Source organism: Apis florea, unplaced genomic scaffold, assembly GCF_048593485.1.
Source record: "Apis florea isolate Af1SG1 unplaced genomic scaffold, ASM4859348v1 contig_2272_pilon, whole genome shotgun sequence".
Taxonomy (NCBI): domain Eukaryota; kingdom Metazoa; phylum Arthropoda; class Insecta; order Hymenoptera; family Apidae; genus Apis; species Apis florea.
In genome coordinates this window covers 1766715-1787958 of record NW_028256549.1, presented here as the reverse complement: position 1 = coordinate 1787958, position 21244 = coordinate 1766715, and the positions used below count along the sequence as shown (strand labels likewise).

Genomic DNA, 21244 nt, shown 5'->3' with positions numbered 1-21244 from the left:
GAAACTTTAGCACTGATTTCACAATTTTTATTATAACTTTTTTCTTATTGTTTGTTCCTTTTATCTATATTTGTTCTGCAAAATTTATGCAAAAAGCAGTTTTGATATTTAATTAAAACTATATGAATTGAGAAATTATTAATTTAGAAAATTATCAATATAATTAAATGTTTTCTATTGATTTTTAGATATAAATGATTTAATATTTATAAATTTATAAAAAAAAAAAATACAATACATCAATGTATCAAAATATACAAAATTTTACTTAAAAAAAAAATTTGTTTATCATATGATCTATGTATTTATCTATAAAAACATAAATAATATCAGAATATGCTTTCCTTAAAATTATTCTGAACTTTTATCTGAAACATATTTCGCTATAAATATTAAAATTAAGATAATGCCAGATAAGACAATATTTGTATATAAAATATGATATATAGAAATTGTACAACAAATGTACGCAGAGGGCGTAAGAAACACTGTTTTTTTCGAGGTCGGTATTTCAGAACATGGAACAAAATCCCATAAAATGTCATGTCTATCCTGTACCTCATCTGTGCCTATTGTGGTAGTTAATGTCAAAGAAATTTTAACCTTCTTCTCATCTTCAAGTAATTATTATATATTTAACATGAAAGTGATATAATCATTATATAGTGATATAATATTCAACTTGAAAAAATTTTATTTAAAATTTAAAATTCCATCAAGAAGCGAAATTTTATTATTTAAAGCAAAAGATATTTTTTTTATCATTTTATCTTTTAAAGTCTCTTAGCAATTCCCACTTTTTTTTATATTTATTCTTAAGTTTTAATTCAATATTTATTTCTTTTAATTGTTAATGCAATATATCCATGTGTTTAATAGATTATGTGGAATTCAATGATTAATGAACGTGATGAACCACACATTAGAACTTATGCAGAAATATTAAAACAAAAACAGGATGATGAAGGATATCAAACCACAAGTTCAATACGACAGGTATTTAATGTACAATATTATATTTAATAACTTACTTATCTTTATTAAATATGTCTTTTTTATTTCTTATTAATGTTTTTTAAATATTTTAATATTGATTTAATATGATTATAGGATCGTGTTGAAAATGATATATTAAAATTATATAAATTAAATAATGAACCTCTTTTAACAAGACAAAAACATATTCAATTTTTAAAAAAATCTTTGTTTCAACTTAGTGAAGCTTATCAGGTAAAAATAAATTTTAAATTATGTTTATTAATAATATATTGTATTTAAAATATTATTATAATATAGTATATATATATTGTTTTTTAGTGTTTAGATTCTAGTAGACCATGGTTGTGTTATTGGAGTCTTCATTCTCTTCAAATTTTAGGGGAACGTTTAGAATATGATGAATATTCTAAAATTATTAGTTTTTTAGCCAAATGTCAATCACCAGAAGGAGGTTTTGGAGGAGGTCCAGGACAGCATCCTCATTTAGCCTCTACATATGCAGCAATAAATGCATTATGCACTATCGGTACACCTCAAGCTTATCAAGTAATTAATAGGTATATATATACATATATATACGAAAAATATAAATATAATTTTTAAAATTGTATTTCAAAAGATTTTCTTTTAAAATACTATTTATATAATCTTGTATATTTGATTTTAGAAAAGGACTTAAACAATTTTTATCATCTTTACATGGAGAAGATGGTTCTTTCAGTTTGCATAAAGATGGAGAAACGGATATAAGAGGAATTTATTGTGCTCTTTCTGTAGCAAAACTAACAAATGTATATACTCCTGAAATATTTAAAGAAAGTGAAAGTTGGATAGCTAAATGTCAAACATGGGAAGGTGGTTTTGGTGGTTCTCCTGGCATGGAAGCTCATGGAGGATATGGATTTTGTGGATTAGCAGCACTCGTGCTTCTTGGAAAACCTCATTTCTGTTGTTTGAAATCATTTTTGGTATTGAATTATTATTATAACAAATATTATATTAAAGAGTTCTACTATTTACATATATTTATTTTCAGAGGTGGATAGTAAATAAACAAATGCGCTTAGAAGGTGGATTCCAAGGACGCACAGAGAAATTAGTAGATGGTTGTTATTCATTTTGGCAAGGTGGAGCTTTTCCATTAATTCATACAATTTTAACTATGGAAAACAAAGTGTTCAATTCTGCATATTGGTTGTTTAATCAAGAGGCCTTACAAGAATATTTATTAATTTGCTGTCAGCATCCTTATGGTAGTCTTGTGGACAAGCCTGGAAAGTATGAGACATTAATATTATTTATCATAAAAGCCATTTTATAAATTCTTATATTTATTTCAGAAGTCAAGATGTATATCATACATGTTATGCACTTAGTGGATTATCAATTGCACAAAATTCTCCATGGCCATTAATTATTGGATCATCTAACATAAATTTAGTAAAAATAATTCATCCTTTGTATAATTTAGAAGATTCTTGTGCAGTTAATGCATTAAAATATTTTAATACACTGCCTATACCTGACTGAACATATATTTAATGTTCAAAATATATAAATAAAATGCTTTTATTTCATCTAGTAAGAAGTTTAAAGACAGATTCTACTTTACTTCACATTAAAATTGACCAACAAAGTGTAAATATAAAACTATTAAATGATAATTAAGTAATAATAATTATGAATTATTGAATTAATTATTTAATTATAATATTATTTAATTATAATATTAACTAATATATATTTAATAAGTATTGTTTTTTATGAATATTGTTTTAATTCTAACCTAATATACTTACTACAAATCTTTTATAAAAATAGATAATATCATATGAAATTTTTGATAAATAAGATACAATAAAAATTTTTGTAACAATTATAAATATGATTCTTTGAATTAAAAACTTAATATATATATAATAATAATTAATGTATGTATGTATAGTAAATACATATATGAGCGATGTGTTCTGAAATGGTGCAATACAAGTGCAAAACGTGTAAGAAATAAGTTATATAAGGAAACTATTGTAAAATTTGAAAACAATAGTATATATATTTGAATATCATAAAAACAAATTTTGTCTGATATAAATATTTTGTAAAAGATAAATTATAAAGAAAAAATTGTATCTAAAATTATTTTGACAACTATTTTCATTAAGAAAAGAGGTTATGGCAAAACACTTAGTACAAATAATTATAATGGGAACGCAAGTCGTGTTTAGAGCATTCGCACGAGCATTACGAGAAGAAATTGCGGCAAGTCAAGCAGCTGCACGTAAAACAGGCGGTGGAACACGAGGTGCTCAACATGCTGCAACAAATTATAAAACTGGTATTTCTTTAGAAGAAGCATTACAGATTTTAAATGTTGAACGAGTGGATCAAATAGAAGCCATTGAACGTAACTATAAACATCTCATGGATGTTAATGACAGATCAAAAGGTGGTTCATTTTATATTCAATCAAAAATTGTACGTGCTAAAGAACGCATTGATGAAGAAATAAAAAATATGAAAGTTCCTCCTCCGAATAGAAACTCCGAACAAAACGCGTCAAGACGACTTTAATATATTTTTATGTAGTCTAAATTTAATTGATATATCTTTGAAGTCTGTATATATGCTTGTAATGATATTTTAATTGCAAATAAAATATAAAAATATAAAATAATAAATAATAATCGGATATTTCCACAAAATCTAATTTATAATAATTAAAACTTATTTTATAATTGGTTAAAATATATTTAAATAGATGGAAGCATTATTTACAGTTTCTTTTTATAAATTACAATTTTTTTTTTATAAGTTAATGTATTTATATGAATTTCAATCAATTGGGTAGAAAATGAAAAACATTATTTCTTATGTATATCTGTATATATCTGTACATATCTAAATATATAAATAATATGTATATGCACATGTATATAAATATATGCACATAAAAGATATACAGATTTATGTAGCAGTCTTTTAATACAAGTACTCGCTCATATACGAGTCCTCCTATATACGCAATATATAAAATTCAGTATGCCAAACCAGCTACCTTTGCATCTTTTGGCTCAATTCTGTTCTGAGATTGACGAATAGTTAATCTTTCTTGATTATGACGAACAGACCATAAATTTGGTAGATATTTTGGCTTCATTGTCAAAAGAAAGTGTTCTCTCCACATACGCTCCAATTCTATTAATCCCCCTTCCCTTTTTTGGAAATATTGAACTACCTGCAAACATTAATATATTAAAGAAACTTTACAATTTGATATTCATTATTTATTCATAATACCTTTAAGCCATGAGGTTGGCATTTAAATTGATCATAATTAGGCAATGAAATTATAACATTTTTTAATTCCTTATTTAATGCATCAAGTAAACTTGGTGTAACTTGTTGTCCATTTGTACATTCCGAAATATAGTGTTCTAAATCTTTGCGTCGTGCATCAGGTAAAGTTGTTCTCTCTTTCAGTGCTTTAACAGCAGAATGTAATTTTCTATAATTATTTACATGTTTATTACGTATATGTGTTAATGGACCAGCTAAAGGAGCATCGCACATATCTGCTAACTTTCTTCTGAGCTGCAGATCATGACAATTACTTATTTCATGACAGGATGGACATAATAATAATATATCATGAGATTGATGAGCTTTCATCACCACTAAAAAATTACATTGATTTTTAAATTTGTTGATATTCTATTCTAATACAAATAAATCAAATTAAATTTTAAACATATAACTCACATGGAAAATATTTACGATATTCTCGAGGTACAACATTTTTTCTAATAAACTTATTTGAAGTTCCACAAACTACACATTGATTAATTTTAACTTGTGTATAATATTGTCCAACTTCTCCCAAAGCACGTCCAGAAGGTTCAAATTTCAATCTTACAGTAAATGGTTCATTTTCAATTATTTCTCCTAATTCTTTTGTAACGTACCATTCTGCTTTCTTACGATCACATGTACATAATATTTCTCCATCAGGTGCTTGTAAATAACAATTATGATATAATGGTTTATTTCTTGTAGGTATATTACTTTTATGTACAATGTTTTTTATCTTTAAATCTTTGGTAATCTTATCAAAATAATTATTTTCAATATTTTTTTGATTAACTGTTATATGTGTTTGTTGAGCTCTGAACCTAAAATATAATTATATATAAAATTATATATAAAATATAAGATATTGAAACAAACTTTTCTGCATTAATAATAATACTCAAGAATAAATTACCTTGTATCAATTACATCATTAGGTAAACAATAAAATTGCATATTTAAATTTCTATTACATATACTTTTTATATAATTTAATAAGTTTTCCCACAAAGAGTATTTTTCTTTTATTTTTTGCATAATCTATAAAATATAATAAAAATAATTTAATATGGATATTTATGTTATATATATTTCTCATAAATAAAATTTTTTCAAATAATATTAATAAATTTTTCATTATAAATTATATTTTACTTGGTCATAAATAAGAACAGATGCAAGTGCATCACAAGCAGCATATGCTACTTGTTCGTCAGTAAGAGTGCCAGCATTCCAATTGCTACACCTTACTTTTATTAGTTTATCCATTTCCAAACCTAAATATTGCAAACTCATTGCAGCTAAACTTTTTGGACTTGGTAAATTCACACGTTCTGCTAATGTCCTTAAATCAAGTGTATTACAAACTTTACAACCATAATCTGCTATAATTTTTTGACCATCTTCATATGAAGCAACTCCTACTTTAAGAATACGTTTATTAGCTAGCAGCTCCTAAGAAAATTTGTATTATTAATTTAACATAATATTTAATTTATATATTAATTTAAATTTATAGAATATTACATACTTCTAATTTTTGAGGAATATATCCTATTTTACTAATACGAAAAAGACCACACACTCCATTAAATGTAGCAAGTTGAAGTAAAGAAACAGGTCCTTCATTTACCCATTCACAATCAAAACCCAATACATCATTAGACAAGTTGCTTTAACAAAAAAATATTTAATAATAAAGAAATAAAAATAAAATTGCTAATAATGTATTTCTATACTTTTCATCATATATTGTTATTTATAGTTTTAGAAAATTCTAATCATATATATATATATATATAAGAATTATTAATTTAAAATTTATTAATATAAAAAATAAATATATAAAATTAATATTTATTAATAATTTCTTAAATAAATGAAACCTTAATTTAATTTAAATAATAGATAATAACTGAAAAAAAAAATATATATATACATATATTTCAATATAACTAATTTCCTAAAAGTCCATAATTAGATACACAACAAAAAAAATGTAAACACATAACAGTATTATAAACTTAGTACATATTTAGGATATTGAAAATAATTGTATAACTTATAATTTATAATTATAAAACTTACCAGTGAATACGCTGAATGGCATAATCACATTTCTCTGGAGTATCAGCCAAAATAATTTTATCTAATGTAATTTTAAGATCTTTTTTTTTCTGATCATATTGTTTATAGCTCTTACTCTTTATACGTTGACAAAAGTGCTTAACACTTTGAAAAACATTCTTATGATATTTAGAGGCCAAAAGTACAAGGCCCACAGTTACACATACAAGAAACATTTTGCTCTTTACAGGATGCATTAATTGCAACAATAAATTCTTATTTTTAACACAATTAGAATTAAAACTCTTTATATACAATTTATTTTCTGTTTTTTACTATTTAAATATAAACATGTACACACACATATATATATATACATGTATGTATGTATATATGTGTATATATACATATATTTTTTTTTCATTTAAAATATAAATATTTACATTGATAATTGATAATTAAATACATTAAATAAATAAATTAATTAAACTTAACGTTATGTTGAATTATTAGAGTCACAAATCGATCATGACAACCGGTATTTGAAAAGCAATAAAGATAAAAAGTTCCAAGAAATGAATGATCGAATTATTAAATTATTCAAAATATTTAAAAAATTATACAGAAGGTACATCACGATCGTAATTAAGAAAAATAAGCCAAATGCGATTGGAGGAGAAACCGTAGCTACTGAAGCAATGACGCGAACACCAAGTATGTGATCAAATATTACATATGATTATGATTATTGAAACGTATCTTCCTTGTTTGTATTTCAGTAGGATGTTCTTTATGCTGATTGGTTGGTACATAATTTTTCATATAATTTTATAATAAATATTTTAATTGCATTAACATTGTTCTTTAATATTATTTATTACATAAATTATAAATAGAACTAGATTTTTTTAGAAATTATATTATATTTTTGAAAATTTACAAAAATTTTTTTTTTGAATATTTTCAAATTTTCAAAATATAATTTTATTGTATACATATATGAATAAAATGTTATTATATGAAAAACATAATAATTATTAAAAATTATATGTTTATTTTATAATTATTTATTATGTTTGATGTTTACTATGATTTGAAGTAAAACTATATAAGATACAATTATATCCCTCTATTCATACACATTTTGTGGACAAATTTATAAGAGTATTAATGGCGCATAAAATAATTATATGTATTATATAGTTAAATATGCATTTTTTACATAAATGGAAAACTATAATTATGTGTACATATCTATAAGCACAGGAAATAGTATAAAAAAAATTAAGTATGGCGTTAATCCTATCAGCTGATATCGTCTGCTGGAATGATGAACCATAGTTATTAATTACTTATACAGTGTTCTCTTAAGCATCGTAAACATACACTCTCAATCCATGGCTATTCTCATAAATTAATAAATTTACAATAATTCAAAGTTATTTTAATGACGCAATGGTTACTTTAGACTTTGTAATGGTGAAAATATTTGCTAAATACGAATTCGATCGTTTGCATCATTGACAGGTGGAATAAGAATATGGGAAAATAGACAAAATTATTTGTGCAAACAAATTTTTAAGCGATTGAATATTAAAGGAATCTGCCAAATATTGTTATGCAGATTCGATTGTAATGAGTGACTCCGAACAACGGCAATTACACGTGCCTTATCGAGAATATCATAGTCAGAATAATACTAATACTTCTGTCTTAGTAGAAACTGACGCACTGGTAGATCTTTCAATCACATCTAATAATTGTTTACCAGTAAACGATTGTTCAGAACTAATACCAGACGTTGAATTTGTTCCCAATCTGAGCAACGAACAAACTATAGCCATTGATTCCCCTGGAATTGACCGGGAGAGCCAGCCTCTCCTTGGTCGGCTAGAACTTGATGTCACCTTCAATCGCTTTCCTGGTTTGTAATTTATTAAATATATATTATAAAAAAATATTATAATTTTTTTTATGTTTAATCATATTAATTGTGCATTATATTTTTTAGATGATCCACAATTTTCTGAATTAGTATGGCAGGCAGAATTAGCAATAGATAATGGAATCTTTCCAGAAAGAATATATCAGGGTTCTAGTGGCAGTTATTTTGTAAAAAATCCCACAGGGGTAAGGTATAATATTTTACATTAAAAAATTAAAATCTTATTTAATAAAATAGATTGTTTAGACTAATTATGTATTAATAATAGCTCATTTTATTTTATAGAGAATAATAGGTGTTTTTAAACCAAAAGATGAAGAACCATATGGAAGATTAAATCCAAAATGGACAAAATGGATGCACAAGCTTTGTTGTCCTTGTTGCTTTGGGAGAAGTTGTTTAATTCCAAATCAAGGATATCTCAGCGAGGCGGGTGCAAGTTTAGTTGACCGTAAATTAGGTTTGGGCATAGTACCAAACACTAGAGTAGTTAAACTTGTCAGTAAAACATTTAACTACCCACGCTTAGACCGTCAAAAAGCCCGTATGAAGCAAGCAATTATGGACCAGTTTCCAACAGTGGGATCTCACTTCAATCGTATTGGTTTGCCGCCGAAAGTTGGTTCTTTTCAAGTTTTTGTAGATGGTTACAAGGATGCTGATTATTGGTTAAGGCGATGGGAAAACGAACCTTTATCACCTCGACTTAGTAGAGAATTTCAACTTCAATTTGAACGCTTAGTTATTTTGGACTATATAATTAGGAATACTGATAGAAGTAATTAACATTCATAAAATATTTTTAACTTTTATATATATAGAGAATCATACGGAATCGTTAAATACAATCTTTTTAAAGGCAATGAAAATTGGTTAATTAAATACGATAACAGTAAGGGAAAAAATGGAATGGAACAAAGTGAAGTAAAAATAGCCGCTATAGACAATGGTTTGGCTTTTCCTTTTAAACATCCTGATTCTTGGCGTGCATATCCTTATCACTGGGCATGGCTAAGTCAAGCAAAACAACCATTTAGCGATATAACACGAGAGCTTGTGTTACCACAACTCTCGGATCAAAATTTTGTACAAGATCTTTGTGACGATTTGTATCAATTATTTAAAGTAAGTTGTATAAATTAAGATTACTTTATATTGATAGACAATTGACTAGAATTTGACAATAAGAATATTTATTTTTATAGCAAGATAAAGGTTTCGATCGACATCATTTTGATAAACAAATGAGCGTAATGCGTGGACAGATTTTGAATTTACAACAAGCTTTAAAGGATGCTAAAAGTCCCGTGCAATTGGTTCAAATGCCTGCTGTGATTGTTGAAAAGTATTTATATATATATTAATTTTTTATAAATTATCAAAAAATTGTGAAGGCATACGCATTCTCCGATTTTAAATGTAATTTTATCAATACTATTTTATAGGGCTAAGGGAAATGGAGCACCAAGACTATTTTCGTTCTCCGACACATTTACACAGCGCTTCCAGAACAAAAGTCCTTTCTTCTCTTGGTGTTAGAAAGATCCTTCTTCTTAAATGCTTGAAAAACAGCATTAGCTCTCTGTGTCAACTGAAAAGAACTCTTCGGTGCCTCACAGATATACATCTTATTATTTGTTCTGTATTTCTTAATTTTATTACGCATTACTACCTCTTTTTTCAATGCTAATTTCTAATCTACAGTCTATGTTAGATTTATGTTTAATTTATCTTATGTCTATAGCATTTTCTTTTAATTCGACTATATTAATTCAAACCATAGTATGATTATATTGTATACAGTAAATATATATAATTGTTAAAACATATTTTTCGATATGCTTCGTATGAAAATGTGAAAAAAAAGATAAATGAATATAGGCAGTATTTTACAACCACGCATATAAATGACATCCCCTTAAAATGAAACGTGGACAATTACACATAATCGCATTGTATGTTTCTTATGTCTTCCATGTACCATTGTCTTGAGAATACATCGATTTACATGCATTTCCGCTAGATGCTATTAAAAAGAAACATCTATCTAATCTTGAAAATTAACTGTGATCTAAAATAGTGAAAAGACATATAATTTATTGTTTAAAATAAAACATTCTACATATTCATATTATATTTTTAACCGATACGTATAAGGAAATAAATTTTCTATTAGTAGCTAAAACAAAAATTTCTATTAAAATTATTATTAGTTAAATCATTTATCATTATCGGTTTGCAAATATCGACAAATTCTCTATCATAAAATATCATATCTTAAATTATTAAAATATATATTCGATTATTGACGTAATCGATTTTATCATTGATTTTATTTTGTTTTAATTAAAATAATTGATTTAATACTAACTTCGAAGCATGGTTTGCTAAATTATATGTTTTACTGAAGTTGCAAAATGTGACGTAGGGGTTGACGTTTGCAACAATCTTATCATTTTATATTATTGTATTTTATATGTTACATATCTTTTGAGAGATTTATTAATCGGAAACGTAAATCTCTATCTTGTTGATTAAAAACCGAAAGAAACAAGGAAATTATCATTATTATGTAAAATAATCAAGTAAAAAATACAAAATGGAAGTAATCGAGATTAATACAAAACAGCAACTTCGAACACCAAGATGCGAGAAATCAGAATGTCCATGTGACATAAAAGTAACAAATCTGCTAATTTTTCTATTATTAAAATGATGAAATCGATTATTATATAGTTATATCATTAATATTATGCGTATTTAGTGTAAAAGAAGATATGTTCAACCATCACGAACAAAATCATTCGCCCCCGTAAGAACGTATCATCCACCTTCAAAGTTATTTGAAACTAATACAACATATCATTTGTCATATTTAAATGTGGATGATGCGGAAATGCGACGCAGCCGATCTCAACCCATCCGACCCAAACCTGCTCTCGTTAAATCCGATGCTCGTTTTCTCGCTGAAACGACTAATCAATTAAGTTACAAACTTATTGAAGCTGTGCCTAAAACGAAACCAATTTTGCCCAAACATAGGTAACAGATTCAGAAAATTATGTTAAATCGAATTAAAAAAAATTCCTTAAATTTCAACAGTTTTAACGAAGAAATTATTTCTTCAATATTAGACCGATGATTGGAACTGGTCCAATGGATTCTATTACAACGGTTCGTCAAGATTACCCGCGTAAATACGTAGAGAAACAAGAACTTATAGTGCCATGCGGGAATATTCGTTTGAGTAGAGGCAAATTGGAGGATAATACCACAGCAAAACTTTCTTATATGGATCCAGGTTCTACTGAACCGACAATTAACTTCAAACCGATATCGGTTTATTGTCCACCTAGTGAACCAATTTTTGACGATACTACGCATAAATTAAGTTATCAACCTGTTCCTATTCAAGAAAGAGATATATATTCTTGGCAACAAAAACCAATTTACAAGTATATATTATATTTTAAAAAACTTCTTATTATTTTTGTATCTTCAATTTACAATTCACGAAATGTTTATAGACCTCCAGATATTGCAATGTGTGCAAAAACAACGTATTCTGAAAGTTATTTGAAAAACGAAGAATCATGCTTAGAAAAACCTATAGTGCCCTGTCCTGCCAACGTATTTCCTTATGGCGGTGAATTTCACGATAAAACTATTTACAAAGAAAGCTATTTGGAATCGACCATTGATCGCGTGGAACCGATTATTCCTTGCAATGCTATCACGAAAGCTGACGGCAAGATATCGGCAGACACAACGAACAAAGTATATTACAATGACATTCAATATTTTCCATTAACTTCTTCCATTTCTTCCGCAATTGTTACTTTACTATTTTTAATTCTTCCCATTTTACATGTATATATATATATATATATATTTTTTTTTTTTTACTTCTATTTACCAATTAGTTAAGTTACCAACCACTTCAAGCCGAAAAACGTTCCCCGATATTACCTCGAAGTAGAAAGATGTTAGGTGAGGGCCCGATGCGATCTGACACTACCAGCCGTTGTGATTTCGTGGAAAAGTCAACACTACGACCTGAACTTATTGTTCCGTGCGACAATCTTCGAAGCGCTGATACACCGATCGATGATAAAACTACGACGAAATTATCGTATGTGAAACCAGGCCCGGTAGAATTAGTTCAGAGTTTTAAACCTGTTATTCAATACAAAAGGTACATTAACAATGTCTTTTATCTATTAGCCAACATTATATATTGCAACATATTGTGCTACGATTCTTCGAATTAAATAAGCATTTTTTTCTACGTTGTTATCTTTTAGGTTCGCTGAAAAGGTTGAATATGATACTGTAAACAAACTATCCTATCAACCTTGGACTCCGCTTCCTAAAGAATTCATACCTTGGGCATCTAAGGACAAATATCAACGGCCTACGGATCCAATGTGTACTGATACTATTTATCAAGTTAGTTATCCTGCACCTGGATACTATGAAGATACATGTATACCTGAATGCGATTGCTTGCATAAAGATGATAATAATCTGTTGGCCGAGGATTGTTCAAAATAAGTAAAATATTAGCAATCTTTCAGATCATGAAACTTTTGTATAACTTTTTTGTTACAAGCTTATGTTTCACAACAAGCTATTTATTTCTACCTTATAATATTTATAATAAATATTTAATTGTCAAAATTTAAACCGAAACACGATTTTAGGAATTAAATTAAAAATCTATTTTATTCTATACGAACACATCTTATATATTTTACATTTATATAATAATTATTGTGTAGATGAATAAAGATAATAATAACGTATATCTTTTACAAACAGTAAGATTGTTCTTGATAATAAAATAAACTCTAATTTTTAGATAAAAGATAATAGACAATAGACTTGAATAGAATAAACAATATTAACGTTACAATTAGAAGTTTACTTATCTTTACATACATTCATACATATACATGTACGTACACACACGCATATACATGGTCAGTATACATACATGCATTCATACATACATGAATCCATACGCGGTTACACACACATATATAATATATATATATATATATATATATATATATATATTATATAATATTTATATTATATATAGTAAATATAATGAGGATAACGATGTCTTCAAATCTATCCAAAATGAAATCTAATGTACGTCGATGATTTATATACGCGCAACAATTAATTTTCAATAGATTACATAAATTACAGGGGAGGGTATACAATTATTAAAAAATGAATAACTATATATTTTTAATTAGCGATAAGAATTTCTTATGTTTAGAAATCTAATAAATTTATCGAAAATTTTATTTCGATAAAATACATATTTTTTTTTTCGCCGCATTAAAAATATTACATCATCAAATAGATTTTGATCTTTCAAATATCTTTAAACAAGTAACGTTTAAATATACAAAATCTTTACGGTAGAAAATACATCATTTCTTTATTAAAACGAATGAGTCAAACGAAGAAAAAAAATATTCATACCAAAAATACATGCAACTTGTATTAAGAGTTTCAAAAAATATAACAAGCAGAAATTTGAAGATTTTAAGGCACATATTTAGGTCACACGAATTGCATGTTATATATATTCTATATTAACGTTGCACAAGCCCCGTTTCTCATTTCAATATTCTAGATTATTGTTAAATTAAAATTCTAATTTTCTGTAAATTCTCTATTTACATAAATGGACGTGAAAATGATTGTCTGTATTTATATATATTTTATGCGATTATTATAATTCTACTCTCCGTTGATATCTAGATCTCATCGTTACCCATTCATCATTTTCCTCTTTATATCTTTTTTTTTTAATGAGTAACCAAAAATTTTGGTAGGCCTTTATATAATTACAGGTAATTGTTAGACACAAAAAGGAGAGTACAATATTTGTTTAATGTTATTACGTTTCTAAAAGAAATATTATTTATTTTATAAAAAAATATAGTTTTTAAAATTGCAGACTATGCAACAATCAAAGTTAATATACTATATGTTTTTTTTTTGTATATTATATTTGTGATAGAATATTATGATATTTTTTTTCAAATAAAATCTAAATAATAAAACAAAATCAATTTTTTCAATCATATATGTCAAATATTTGATTCGTTCAATTTCATTTAATTGAATATTTAAATATTAAATGACATTATTATTACGTAATAAATATTTTATTCAAACTAAAAGTATTCAATTTATAAAGCGACATATGAATTACTCATAATATATATAAATGCTATCAATTGCTATCATATTTGTTTGTAAAACTAAATAACTAAATAGCTTTTATAAAAGTTATTTTCATTTACATTGTATATACAGGATGGAACATATAATTGAAATTATTTCAATTATTCCATAAATAATGATTTTAATGATTTTATTCAAAAAAAGAAACTTCTTCATATATTTCCTTTCAGATAAGGGAATTTATTTACAAAAAAATTAATCAGTATATATTAATATTATAATATTAAAATAATATTCCCTTAGAAAACATTCAATTCTTATCTGAAATAATTTTCATTAAGATCATTATTTGCAGAATAATCAAAGCGATTCCAATTACGTATTTCACTCTGTACATATCTATATTGCACTCATAATGAAAAAAGATATGTCAGATTTTTTTTTTTTTTTAGAAGCGAATATAATTAATAGATATAGAAGATAATATATTGAGGACAACAAAAACATTTTTACATCCCTCCCCTATAAAAAGAACAATAATAATAATAACGAATTACAATGTTGAATGATGTATGATTGAAAATGAAAAACGAAGACAATAGAAATTTAGACACAAAAAAATGATCGCGCCTAAACATACCTATTGTGGTTTAGTGTTGTACGTTTGTATAAATTCGTTGAAGCTAAAATGATCCAAGTTGAGATTTTCGTCGATCGAAGACAGCTCAGCATGGCCCATCAGCTCCACATAGTCCATGTCCGAATTTGTTCGCCCAACACTTGACTGGCCAAGGCCCGGAGCGTAGCTACCACAAATTAAAACACAACTCCAATCACTGGCATAATGAACAAAAGACTCGTAAATCCAAATATATTATACATGGTACGAAACCAATTCAATCTAACTTTGTTCTTTCCTGTCCTCCTTTTTTCTCCTCTCTTAATCCTAATATTTTAAAGTATTTAATTTGTTGCTCGAATCTTTTAGAACGAGTCTATCCATCTGTTTCAAACGAAACGTGTGACCGATTAGCCGGATAGCCGGTACAACACGGCAAAGGAAATACGAACAACCACAAAAAATCCCCAACCTAATCGAAATTGATCGGTCACTTAAGAGTCATCTGCGATGCCTCTAGTTTATTACAAAAAAAAGTACGGTCTATTTAGATGAATTCTTATAAAAATTCTAGCCTTGGTCTCGTAATAATTTCGTAATAATGATTAAATATACTCGATTGCCAGTACTAAAATTATAATTATCATGGATTATGATTGGAGTTGTGTTTATTTTTTCAGGAGTTCAGCATTTAAACATTATATGTTTGATTTTCCGTTGTTGTGGTTGTACCGGCTTGCTCCAGGCCTATGCCTTCGATTTTTTAAAAATTTTCTATTATATATTATTTTTGCATATGTGTAACACTTTTATTCTCTTTCGTATAAATTTAGTATATATAAATAGATGCATACGTGCATACACACACGCATACACACACATCACGTACATGTATATACCCATTATGTGTTTGTGTGTGTTCATACATACATGAATGTGTACGCGTATACATGTAAGAATACATATTTATACATACGGATATTTGCACCAATTTTTGACTTTTATTTTTATATTGCCATGGATAAGCCGTTTCTCTTTAGGCAGAGACAGAGAGAGAGAGAGAGAGAGAGAGAGAGAGAGAGAGAGAGAGAGAGAGAGAGAGAGAGAGAGAGAGAGAGAGAGAGAGAGAGAGAGAGAGAGAGAATTATAAAATTTGGCAGTCTGAGAAGAACGTATGAATTATTAATTCGTTTTTTAATTCGTTTTTCTTTATATTCATTATTAATGCTACAAAAATCATATATATATATTGTATGATAAAAACAGTGAAAATATGAAAAAAAATATCAAAAATTAATATTCAAATGTCCTTGAATCTACTTTATCTACATTATCCGTTGGACGGATTTCATTGTAATTTGCTTTACAAGCAATTTTATAAAATTTAAAATATTATTCAACTGTATTATTACTCAACTGTATTAAGTATCGCGTAATTAGAACGAATATGAAATATCCATTTATCAAAATCATTCTTTTCAAATTGTATAAAATTTTTTTGCAATAAACGTTGGAAACTTCATAACGGCAGTATTGAATTATATTAAGTTTCCTAATAATATCACTTAATCACTAAACATATGCTTATTGATAAAAAATTATAATATTGACAGAGTAACATGAAGATTAATTTCAAGCAAAATAAAAAAACTATCTTTTATCAAAATTGTCTTCATGCACTCAATATTTTTCAGTATACAATTTTTTTAATCATGAATTAATATTACTTATATGCTTTAATACGGTACAATAATAGTATAAAAATTCCAAAAATTTCATTAAAAAAATTTATAAAATGTGAAACTACAGTATCACTGTAAATTATAGCACTTGTTGCATATATTTATACTAATCATTCACAAAAAGAGAACATAAAAAAACAATACTGAGATTCATCTGCACAAATAGAACATAAAAGACATGCAAAGTATATTATGTAATTGTAGGAATGTTTTTTTTTTTTTTTTTTTTTTGCGAATTCATCATTCGTTCATTTTTATTAACAAAACTTTAAGTATCCAAACATAAACTTTATATATTATTGGCAAATAGTACACACAATAATTATATAATATTGTAAAAATAATTATTTCAATCACCGGAAATGATATGTTATAAAATAAAAAATTACATTGTACGAAAGTCAAAAAAGAATCTTTGCATATCTTATATTTAAATTTCTATGGCAGCTTATATTAATAGAAAAGAAATGATGATACTTTAAATCCAGGGGACTGACCTGGAAGCCACTGATGGAGTATCGCGTGTTACAGAAGGATCCGGACTGTGCGCTTGAAACATAGTAGATGGTGTTGCAGGATAACTACTACCAGGGCCACTTTGACCACTACTTCCTACTCCAACTACAGAAGAATGCGACGGTGTTTGTCCACCGACACCGGGTCCACCCCATCCAGGTACGTGTGTTACCAAAAATGGTTTTACATATCCATTCGTTGATGTTGATTGATTTTCTAAGAAAACATATTTAATATAATCTCAATTCAAAATATCATATGAATGAACAAAAGAAAATACTGGAAATAAAATTACCTGTAAACGGAGTATAATATTTAGAAAATGCTTGATCCTTTGATATATCAGGGTAAAGATAAAGTAAATGTTGTAAATCAAATACACGATCAGCTAAACTCCGAATGGCGAAATCTTTACTTGTGAACGGTTGTAACATAAAAACTTCTGTTTGATCTATAAATTGTTTAATAAAACAAAAATAATTAAATTAAATACAAAAAAATTATAATAATGAAATAATAAAATATATAAGCCATTTACCTCCAACCCAAGCAATAGTAACACCGCCAAGTTCAGAATCTGAAAAACGCATTAGGAAAGTTCCTGATGCACAATTTGCCAACATTTCTTCTGCTTGCCTTTTTCTTACAAATCCTAATATATAACCATCGACCCATGGATTTTTTAAATGTTCTCTAGTTAATTTCATCACAGCATAAAACCATTCCCAGAATGTAAAATTTCTTTCTGGTAATGGCTCTTTGCAAAACTGTGCCCAACTCAAAAGTAAACTAGAATAATCTTGTCCACTTGCATTTCCACCGCGAAATGCTTTTTCTGCGAGAAATCGTAAATTATCTTCTGTTAATGCACGACCTGTCGCAGATTTAAATTTAACATTTAATGCTTCAGCTACTTGACCCCATGGAACTTTATCAGGTACTGCAAATGGCACTCTTCCAGGTTCAGCAAATGCATTATCCCATGTAACTGTAGCCCACGCGTGTGGTTCTTGATTTCCATGAACAATAACTACTACAGGTAAACTTAATGTCCAGACTGCAAATACCAATTCACCTCCTCCAACGCTAAATTGTGATTGAAAGAGAAGCGAAAATTTTTCATCCATCACAGATTCTGTCCCTTTTTTTTCTGCTCTTTTGATTTTTTTTAGCTGCATATTACGAAAGCTTACAGAAAGTTGTCTTGTTGCCTAGAAAATAAAATTTTTTTTTTAATAATATTTTCAATAGAAATAATAATTTTAATTTTTCTTTTTTCTTACTTGATGATATTCCATTGTGCCTGTATTATTTAAAATTTCTCCACTGGCTTCGCCATTTTTTGCCATTTTATCACTTTTTAATAAAGCATTTGCTTGAGCTTCACTAATAATGCTCACTTTGACTTGTGGAGGAGTCATATGAACATTCAATTTTCCACCAACAAGTAAACGTACTGTACTTGTAAAGCGAGTATTGGTTTTCATTACTTGTGGTGGTTGTTTTTCTATGATAAATGTACTCGTAACTAACGAACTAAGAAGCTGTGTAATTTGAGAATTTAAAGTAGGAAGAATATCTTGCATTCCTGGTGGTTCAAGTGCAAATTTTTGTTTTAAACGTTCTGCTTCTTTAATTTGTTGTCGATTTAGCCAAATTAATTCAGCTAAACTTTCACACCACTCTTGTATAGAATCCAAATTATTGTTAAATGGTGCACCATTTCCTCCTAATTGTTGATCTCTTTTCCATCTGAAAAATATAAAATAAATATTTTATCTTTAGAAGTCATGCAATCAATTATTTAAAAAAAAAAAAAAAGCGAATAATTTTTACCGAATAAGTTCATCATCTAAAACTCTAGATTGCAAGCTATTTAATCTAGTGATGGTGTCTTTCAATTTGTCAGCTAATGTTAATCGTAATTGCATTAAGCCTGCTACTTTGTGGTTCAATAATTGTTCTTGTTGTTCCTTTTGCCTATAAGAATATTTTCAGTATTCAAAAAAATTTATTGAATCAGAATTGTTAAGAATGTTTAAATTACCTTCTAATTTTTTTCTCCATATCTAGATTTTGTTGATTTTGTGGCTGAGTTGCAAAATGTTGAAGGTGAGCATTTAATTTAGTACATTCATGATAACTAATAGCAAATGCTTCTTGTTCTTGCTCCATTTTTCGTAAGTCTTCTCCAGTTTCTTGAGTTCTACGTCGCAAAGATTCAACATGCTGAGCTATTTCAGCAACAGCATCACTAATCAATCCTACTTTTCCTCCTGCCATATTCATTAAAGTACCTCCAACATTTTCAACTTGTGCTACTAATTTCATTTCTGTTCCTAGACAATGTCTAATTATTCTAAATAAAGCCGCTGGATTATGAGTATACCTTTGCTACATTAAATAAAGAAAGAATAATATAAATATATTATATATTTTAAATAAATTACTAATTTTATTTACAACTTACACGAAAATTTTTGGCAGCTTCCATTAATTTTAATTTTGTTAAAAACATATCATCTGTATTTAATGAAGCTGCTTTAGTTTCTAATTCTTGTATTAAAGATCTAACAAGAGTAGCTATATATTGTTCATATTGTGGATTATCCGGTTCTATATCAGTCCTATAACAAAATATTTTTAATAATTATAACTCAAATTTATAATAACTCAAAAAGTTAATATATATCAAGATATATATTTACCACATTTTTTCTTCTATCCAAGAAGATAAAAAATGACGGACTTCTATTGGAAAATGTTCTCCATAAACTGAACGTACTTGTTGTAATGCATCCTGTGGTAATTGTTGTGCTTTTGCCCACAATGACATTTTGATTTTAATTATAAATCCTTTATCTTAAACATAATCATATTTTTCAATAATTGATATTTATATTTTCATTAATATATATAATATGAAAATATTCAAATTCAAAAATAATATAACCACAATTTTTTTACTATTAAATTCTACTTTCTTATATTTGTATATTTATATTTAATAAATAAAAATATATTTATTAAAAATTTCTAATATTTCTTGTAAAACATATGAATTAATATCGTTGATCTAAGATATATAATATCATTAGATGATATTTATTTATTTAGATAATAAATATCTAAAATATTATCATTAGATATCATTATTATGTTTACTTTAAAAATAGGTATGTATATACTTAAGAAACTTAAATAAGAGAAATTATAAACAGATATTTAATATTATATTGAAACAATATTATATTTAATATAATAAATACAATACAAATATAATGATACAATTTAAATAAATAAATAATATGAAATAAAATAATGAAATGAAATAAAATGATTTTATCGATTACTTGAATCTTAATTAAATTCAATAAAAGAGGAATACATCATAAAAATTTAGAAATGAATGTGACGTATTGCAATAACGCGTAAATAGATAAGCGGGAGGGGTAAGGAAAAGTTGTTCACTTTAAGAATTCGTTGTACTCACCTGCTCACTAGTCCGAAGACAGAAGCAACTAGGATTTGTATATTTCTGTTATTTATTTTTTCTTATTTGAATCAATTTATTGAGAATCTAACCTTTGGACTGATCAAACTCGGTCTACCGCGCAATAATTGTAAACGTAATGATTGCGGGACCGGTCGCACGCGCAAATCGCGTCAATAATTCTCCCTCTTTCGTGTTACTCACATCAGCGCGGACGACGACAGAGTGCCGCGAACAAGAAATTCCGAGAATTTCTTACCGTAAATGGCGTGTATGTCATGTGATCAAGACAGCACGCATGCGCA

At 27.0% G+C, this 21244-nt stretch overlaps 6 protein-coding genes across 6 annotated transcripts; 4 read left to right on the top strand and 2 right to left on the bottom strand.

Moving 5' to 3' along the window:
- The first annotated feature begins 538 nt into the window (after window positions 1–538).
- Window positions 539–2052, top strand: Fntb (Farnesyl transferase beta subunit). The gene is made up of 6 exons (XM_086917731.1): window positions 539–577; window positions 880–996; window positions 1111–1230; window positions 1318–1556; window positions 1721–1967; window positions 2038–2052. The coding sequence occupies exons 1-6, from the start codon at window positions 539–541 to the stop codon at window positions 2050–2052; spliced, it is 777 nt and encodes a 258-aa protein (XP_086773857.1).
- On the bottom strand, window positions 1976–7151 carry Exd2 (Exonuclease 3'-5' domain-containing 2). The gene is made up of 8 exons (XM_012484315.3): window positions 6436–7151; window positions 5879–6020; window positions 5503–5802; window positions 5264–5388; window positions 4762–5171; window positions 4300–4676; window positions 4058–4237; window positions 1976–2270 (listed from the first exon to the last, which is right to left on the bottom strand). The coding sequence occupies exons 1-8, from the start codon at window positions 6669–6671 to the stop codon at window positions 2199–2201; spliced, it is 1842 nt and encodes a 613-aa protein (XP_012339769.3). The 5' UTR covers window positions 6672–7151; the 3' UTR covers window positions 1976–2198.
- blp (mitochondrial import inner membrane translocase subunit Tim16) lies at window positions 2547–3680 on the top strand. Its single transcript, XM_003692138.4, has one exon. The coding sequence runs from the start codon at window positions 3175–3177 to the stop codon at window positions 3571–3573; it is 399 nt and encodes a 132-aa protein (XP_003692186.2). The 5' UTR covers window positions 2547–3174; the 3' UTR covers window positions 3574–3680.
- A 353-nt stretch (window positions 7152–7504) lies between the features above and the next one.
- LOC100868321 (phosphatidylinositol 4-kinase II alpha) lies at window positions 7505–10188 on the top strand. The gene is made up of 6 exons (XM_012484316.2): window positions 7505–8338; window positions 8426–8544; window positions 8645–9137; window positions 9219–9484; window positions 9565–9704; window positions 9805–10188. The coding sequence occupies exons 1-6, from the start codon at window positions 8050–8052 to the stop codon at window positions 9896–9898; spliced, it is 1401 nt and encodes a 466-aa protein (XP_012339770.1). The 5' UTR covers window positions 7505–8049; the 3' UTR covers window positions 9899–10188.
- Window positions 10189–10712: 524 nt separating this feature from the next.
- On the top strand, window positions 10713–13183 carry LOC100870378 (uncharacterized). Its single transcript, XM_086902643.1, has 6 exons — window positions 10713–11039; window positions 11124–11401; window positions 11494–11814; window positions 11887–12136; window positions 12283–12554; window positions 12664–13183. The coding sequence occupies exons 1-6, from the start codon at window positions 10959–10961 to the stop codon at window positions 12911–12913; spliced, it is 1452 nt and encodes a 483-aa protein (XP_086758769.1). The 5' UTR covers window positions 10713–10958; the 3' UTR covers window positions 12914–13183.
- A 1357-nt stretch (window positions 13184–14540) lies between these two features.
- Window positions 14541–21178, bottom strand: Stat92E (Signal transducer and transcription activator Stat92E). The gene is made up of 10 exons (XM_086902605.1): window positions 20940–21178; window positions 20155–20308; window positions 19917–20073; window positions 19494–19840; window positions 19283–19426; window positions 18730–19198; window positions 17985–18657; window positions 17742–17897; window positions 17428–17662; window positions 14541–15375 (listed from the first exon to the last, which is right to left on the bottom strand). Exons 2-10 carry the CDS (start codon window positions 20280–20282, stop codon window positions 15210–15212), a joined length of 2475 nt encoding a protein of 824 aa, XP_086758731.1. The 5' UTR covers window positions 20283–20308; window positions 20940–21178; the 3' UTR covers window positions 14541–15209.
- Between the last annotated feature and the right edge of the window lie 66 nt (window positions 21179–21244).

Excerpts from the sequence above, each read along its gene's own strand:
- LOC100870378 (XM_086902643.1), top strand. The coding sequence starts at position 10,959 with ATGGAAGTAATCGAGATTAATACAAAACAGCAACTTCGAACACCAAGA. Across the intron at positions 11,402-11,493 it reads CCAATTTTGCCCAAACATAG|ACCGATGATTGGAACTGGTC; the intron begins GTAACAGATTCA and ends CTTCAATATTAG. Across the intron at positions 12,137-12,282 it reads CGGCAGACACAACGAACAAA|TTAAGTTACCAACCACTTCA; the intron begins GTATATTACAAT and ends TTTACCAATTAG.
- blp (XM_003692138.4), top strand. The coding sequence starts at position 3,175 with ATGGCAAAACACTTAGTACAAATAATTATAATGGGAACGCAAGTCGTG.
- Fntb (XM_086917731.1), top strand. The coding sequence starts at position 539 with ATGTCATGTCTATCCTGTACCTCATCTGTGCCTATTGTG. Across the intron at positions 578-879 it reads CCTCATCTGTGCCTATTGTG|ATTATGTGGAATTCAATGAT; the intron begins GTAGTTAATGTC and ends TGTGTTTAATAG. Across the intron at positions 1,557-1,720 it reads GCTTATCAAGTAATTAATAG|TTTGCATAAAGATGGAGAAA; the intron begins GTATATATATAC and ends TGGTTCTTTCAG.
- Exd2 (XM_012484315.3), bottom strand. The coding sequence starts at position 6,671 with ATGCATCCTGTAAAGAGCAAAATGTTTCTTGTATGTGTAACTGTGGGC. Across the intron at positions 6,021-6,435 it reads GCCATTCAGCGTATTCACTG|CAACTTGTCTAATGATGTAT; the intron begins GTAAGTTTTATA and ends TTTTTGTTAAAG. Across the intron at positions 5,389-5,502 it reads CTGTTCTTATTTATGACCAA|ATTATGCAAAAAATAAAAGA; the intron begins GTAAAATATAAT and ends TATATTTTATAG.
- LOC100868321 (XM_012484316.2), top strand. The coding sequence starts at position 8,050 with ATGAGTGACTCCGAACAACGGCAATTACACGTGCCTTATCGAGAATAT. Across the intron at positions 8,339-8,425 it reads CACCTTCAATCGCTTTCCTG|ATGATCCACAATTTTCTGAA; the intron begins GTTTGTAATTTA and ends TATATTTTTTAG. Across the intron at positions 8,545-8,644 it reads TTGTAAAAAATCCCACAGGG|AGAATAATAGGTGTTTTTAA; the intron begins GTAAGGTATAAT and ends TTTATTTTATAG.
- Stat92E (XM_086902605.1), bottom strand. The coding sequence starts at position 20,282 with ATGTCATTGTGGGCAAAAGCACAACAATTACCACAGGATGCATTACAA. Across the intron at positions 20,074-20,154 it reads TGGATAGAAGAAAAAATGTG|GACTGATATAGAACCGGATA; the intron begins GTAAATATATAT and ends ATTTTGTTATAG. Across the intron at positions 17,663-17,741 it reads ATATTATACTCCGTTTACAG|AAAATCAATCAACATCAACG; the intron begins GTAATTTTATTT and ends ATGTTTTCTTAG.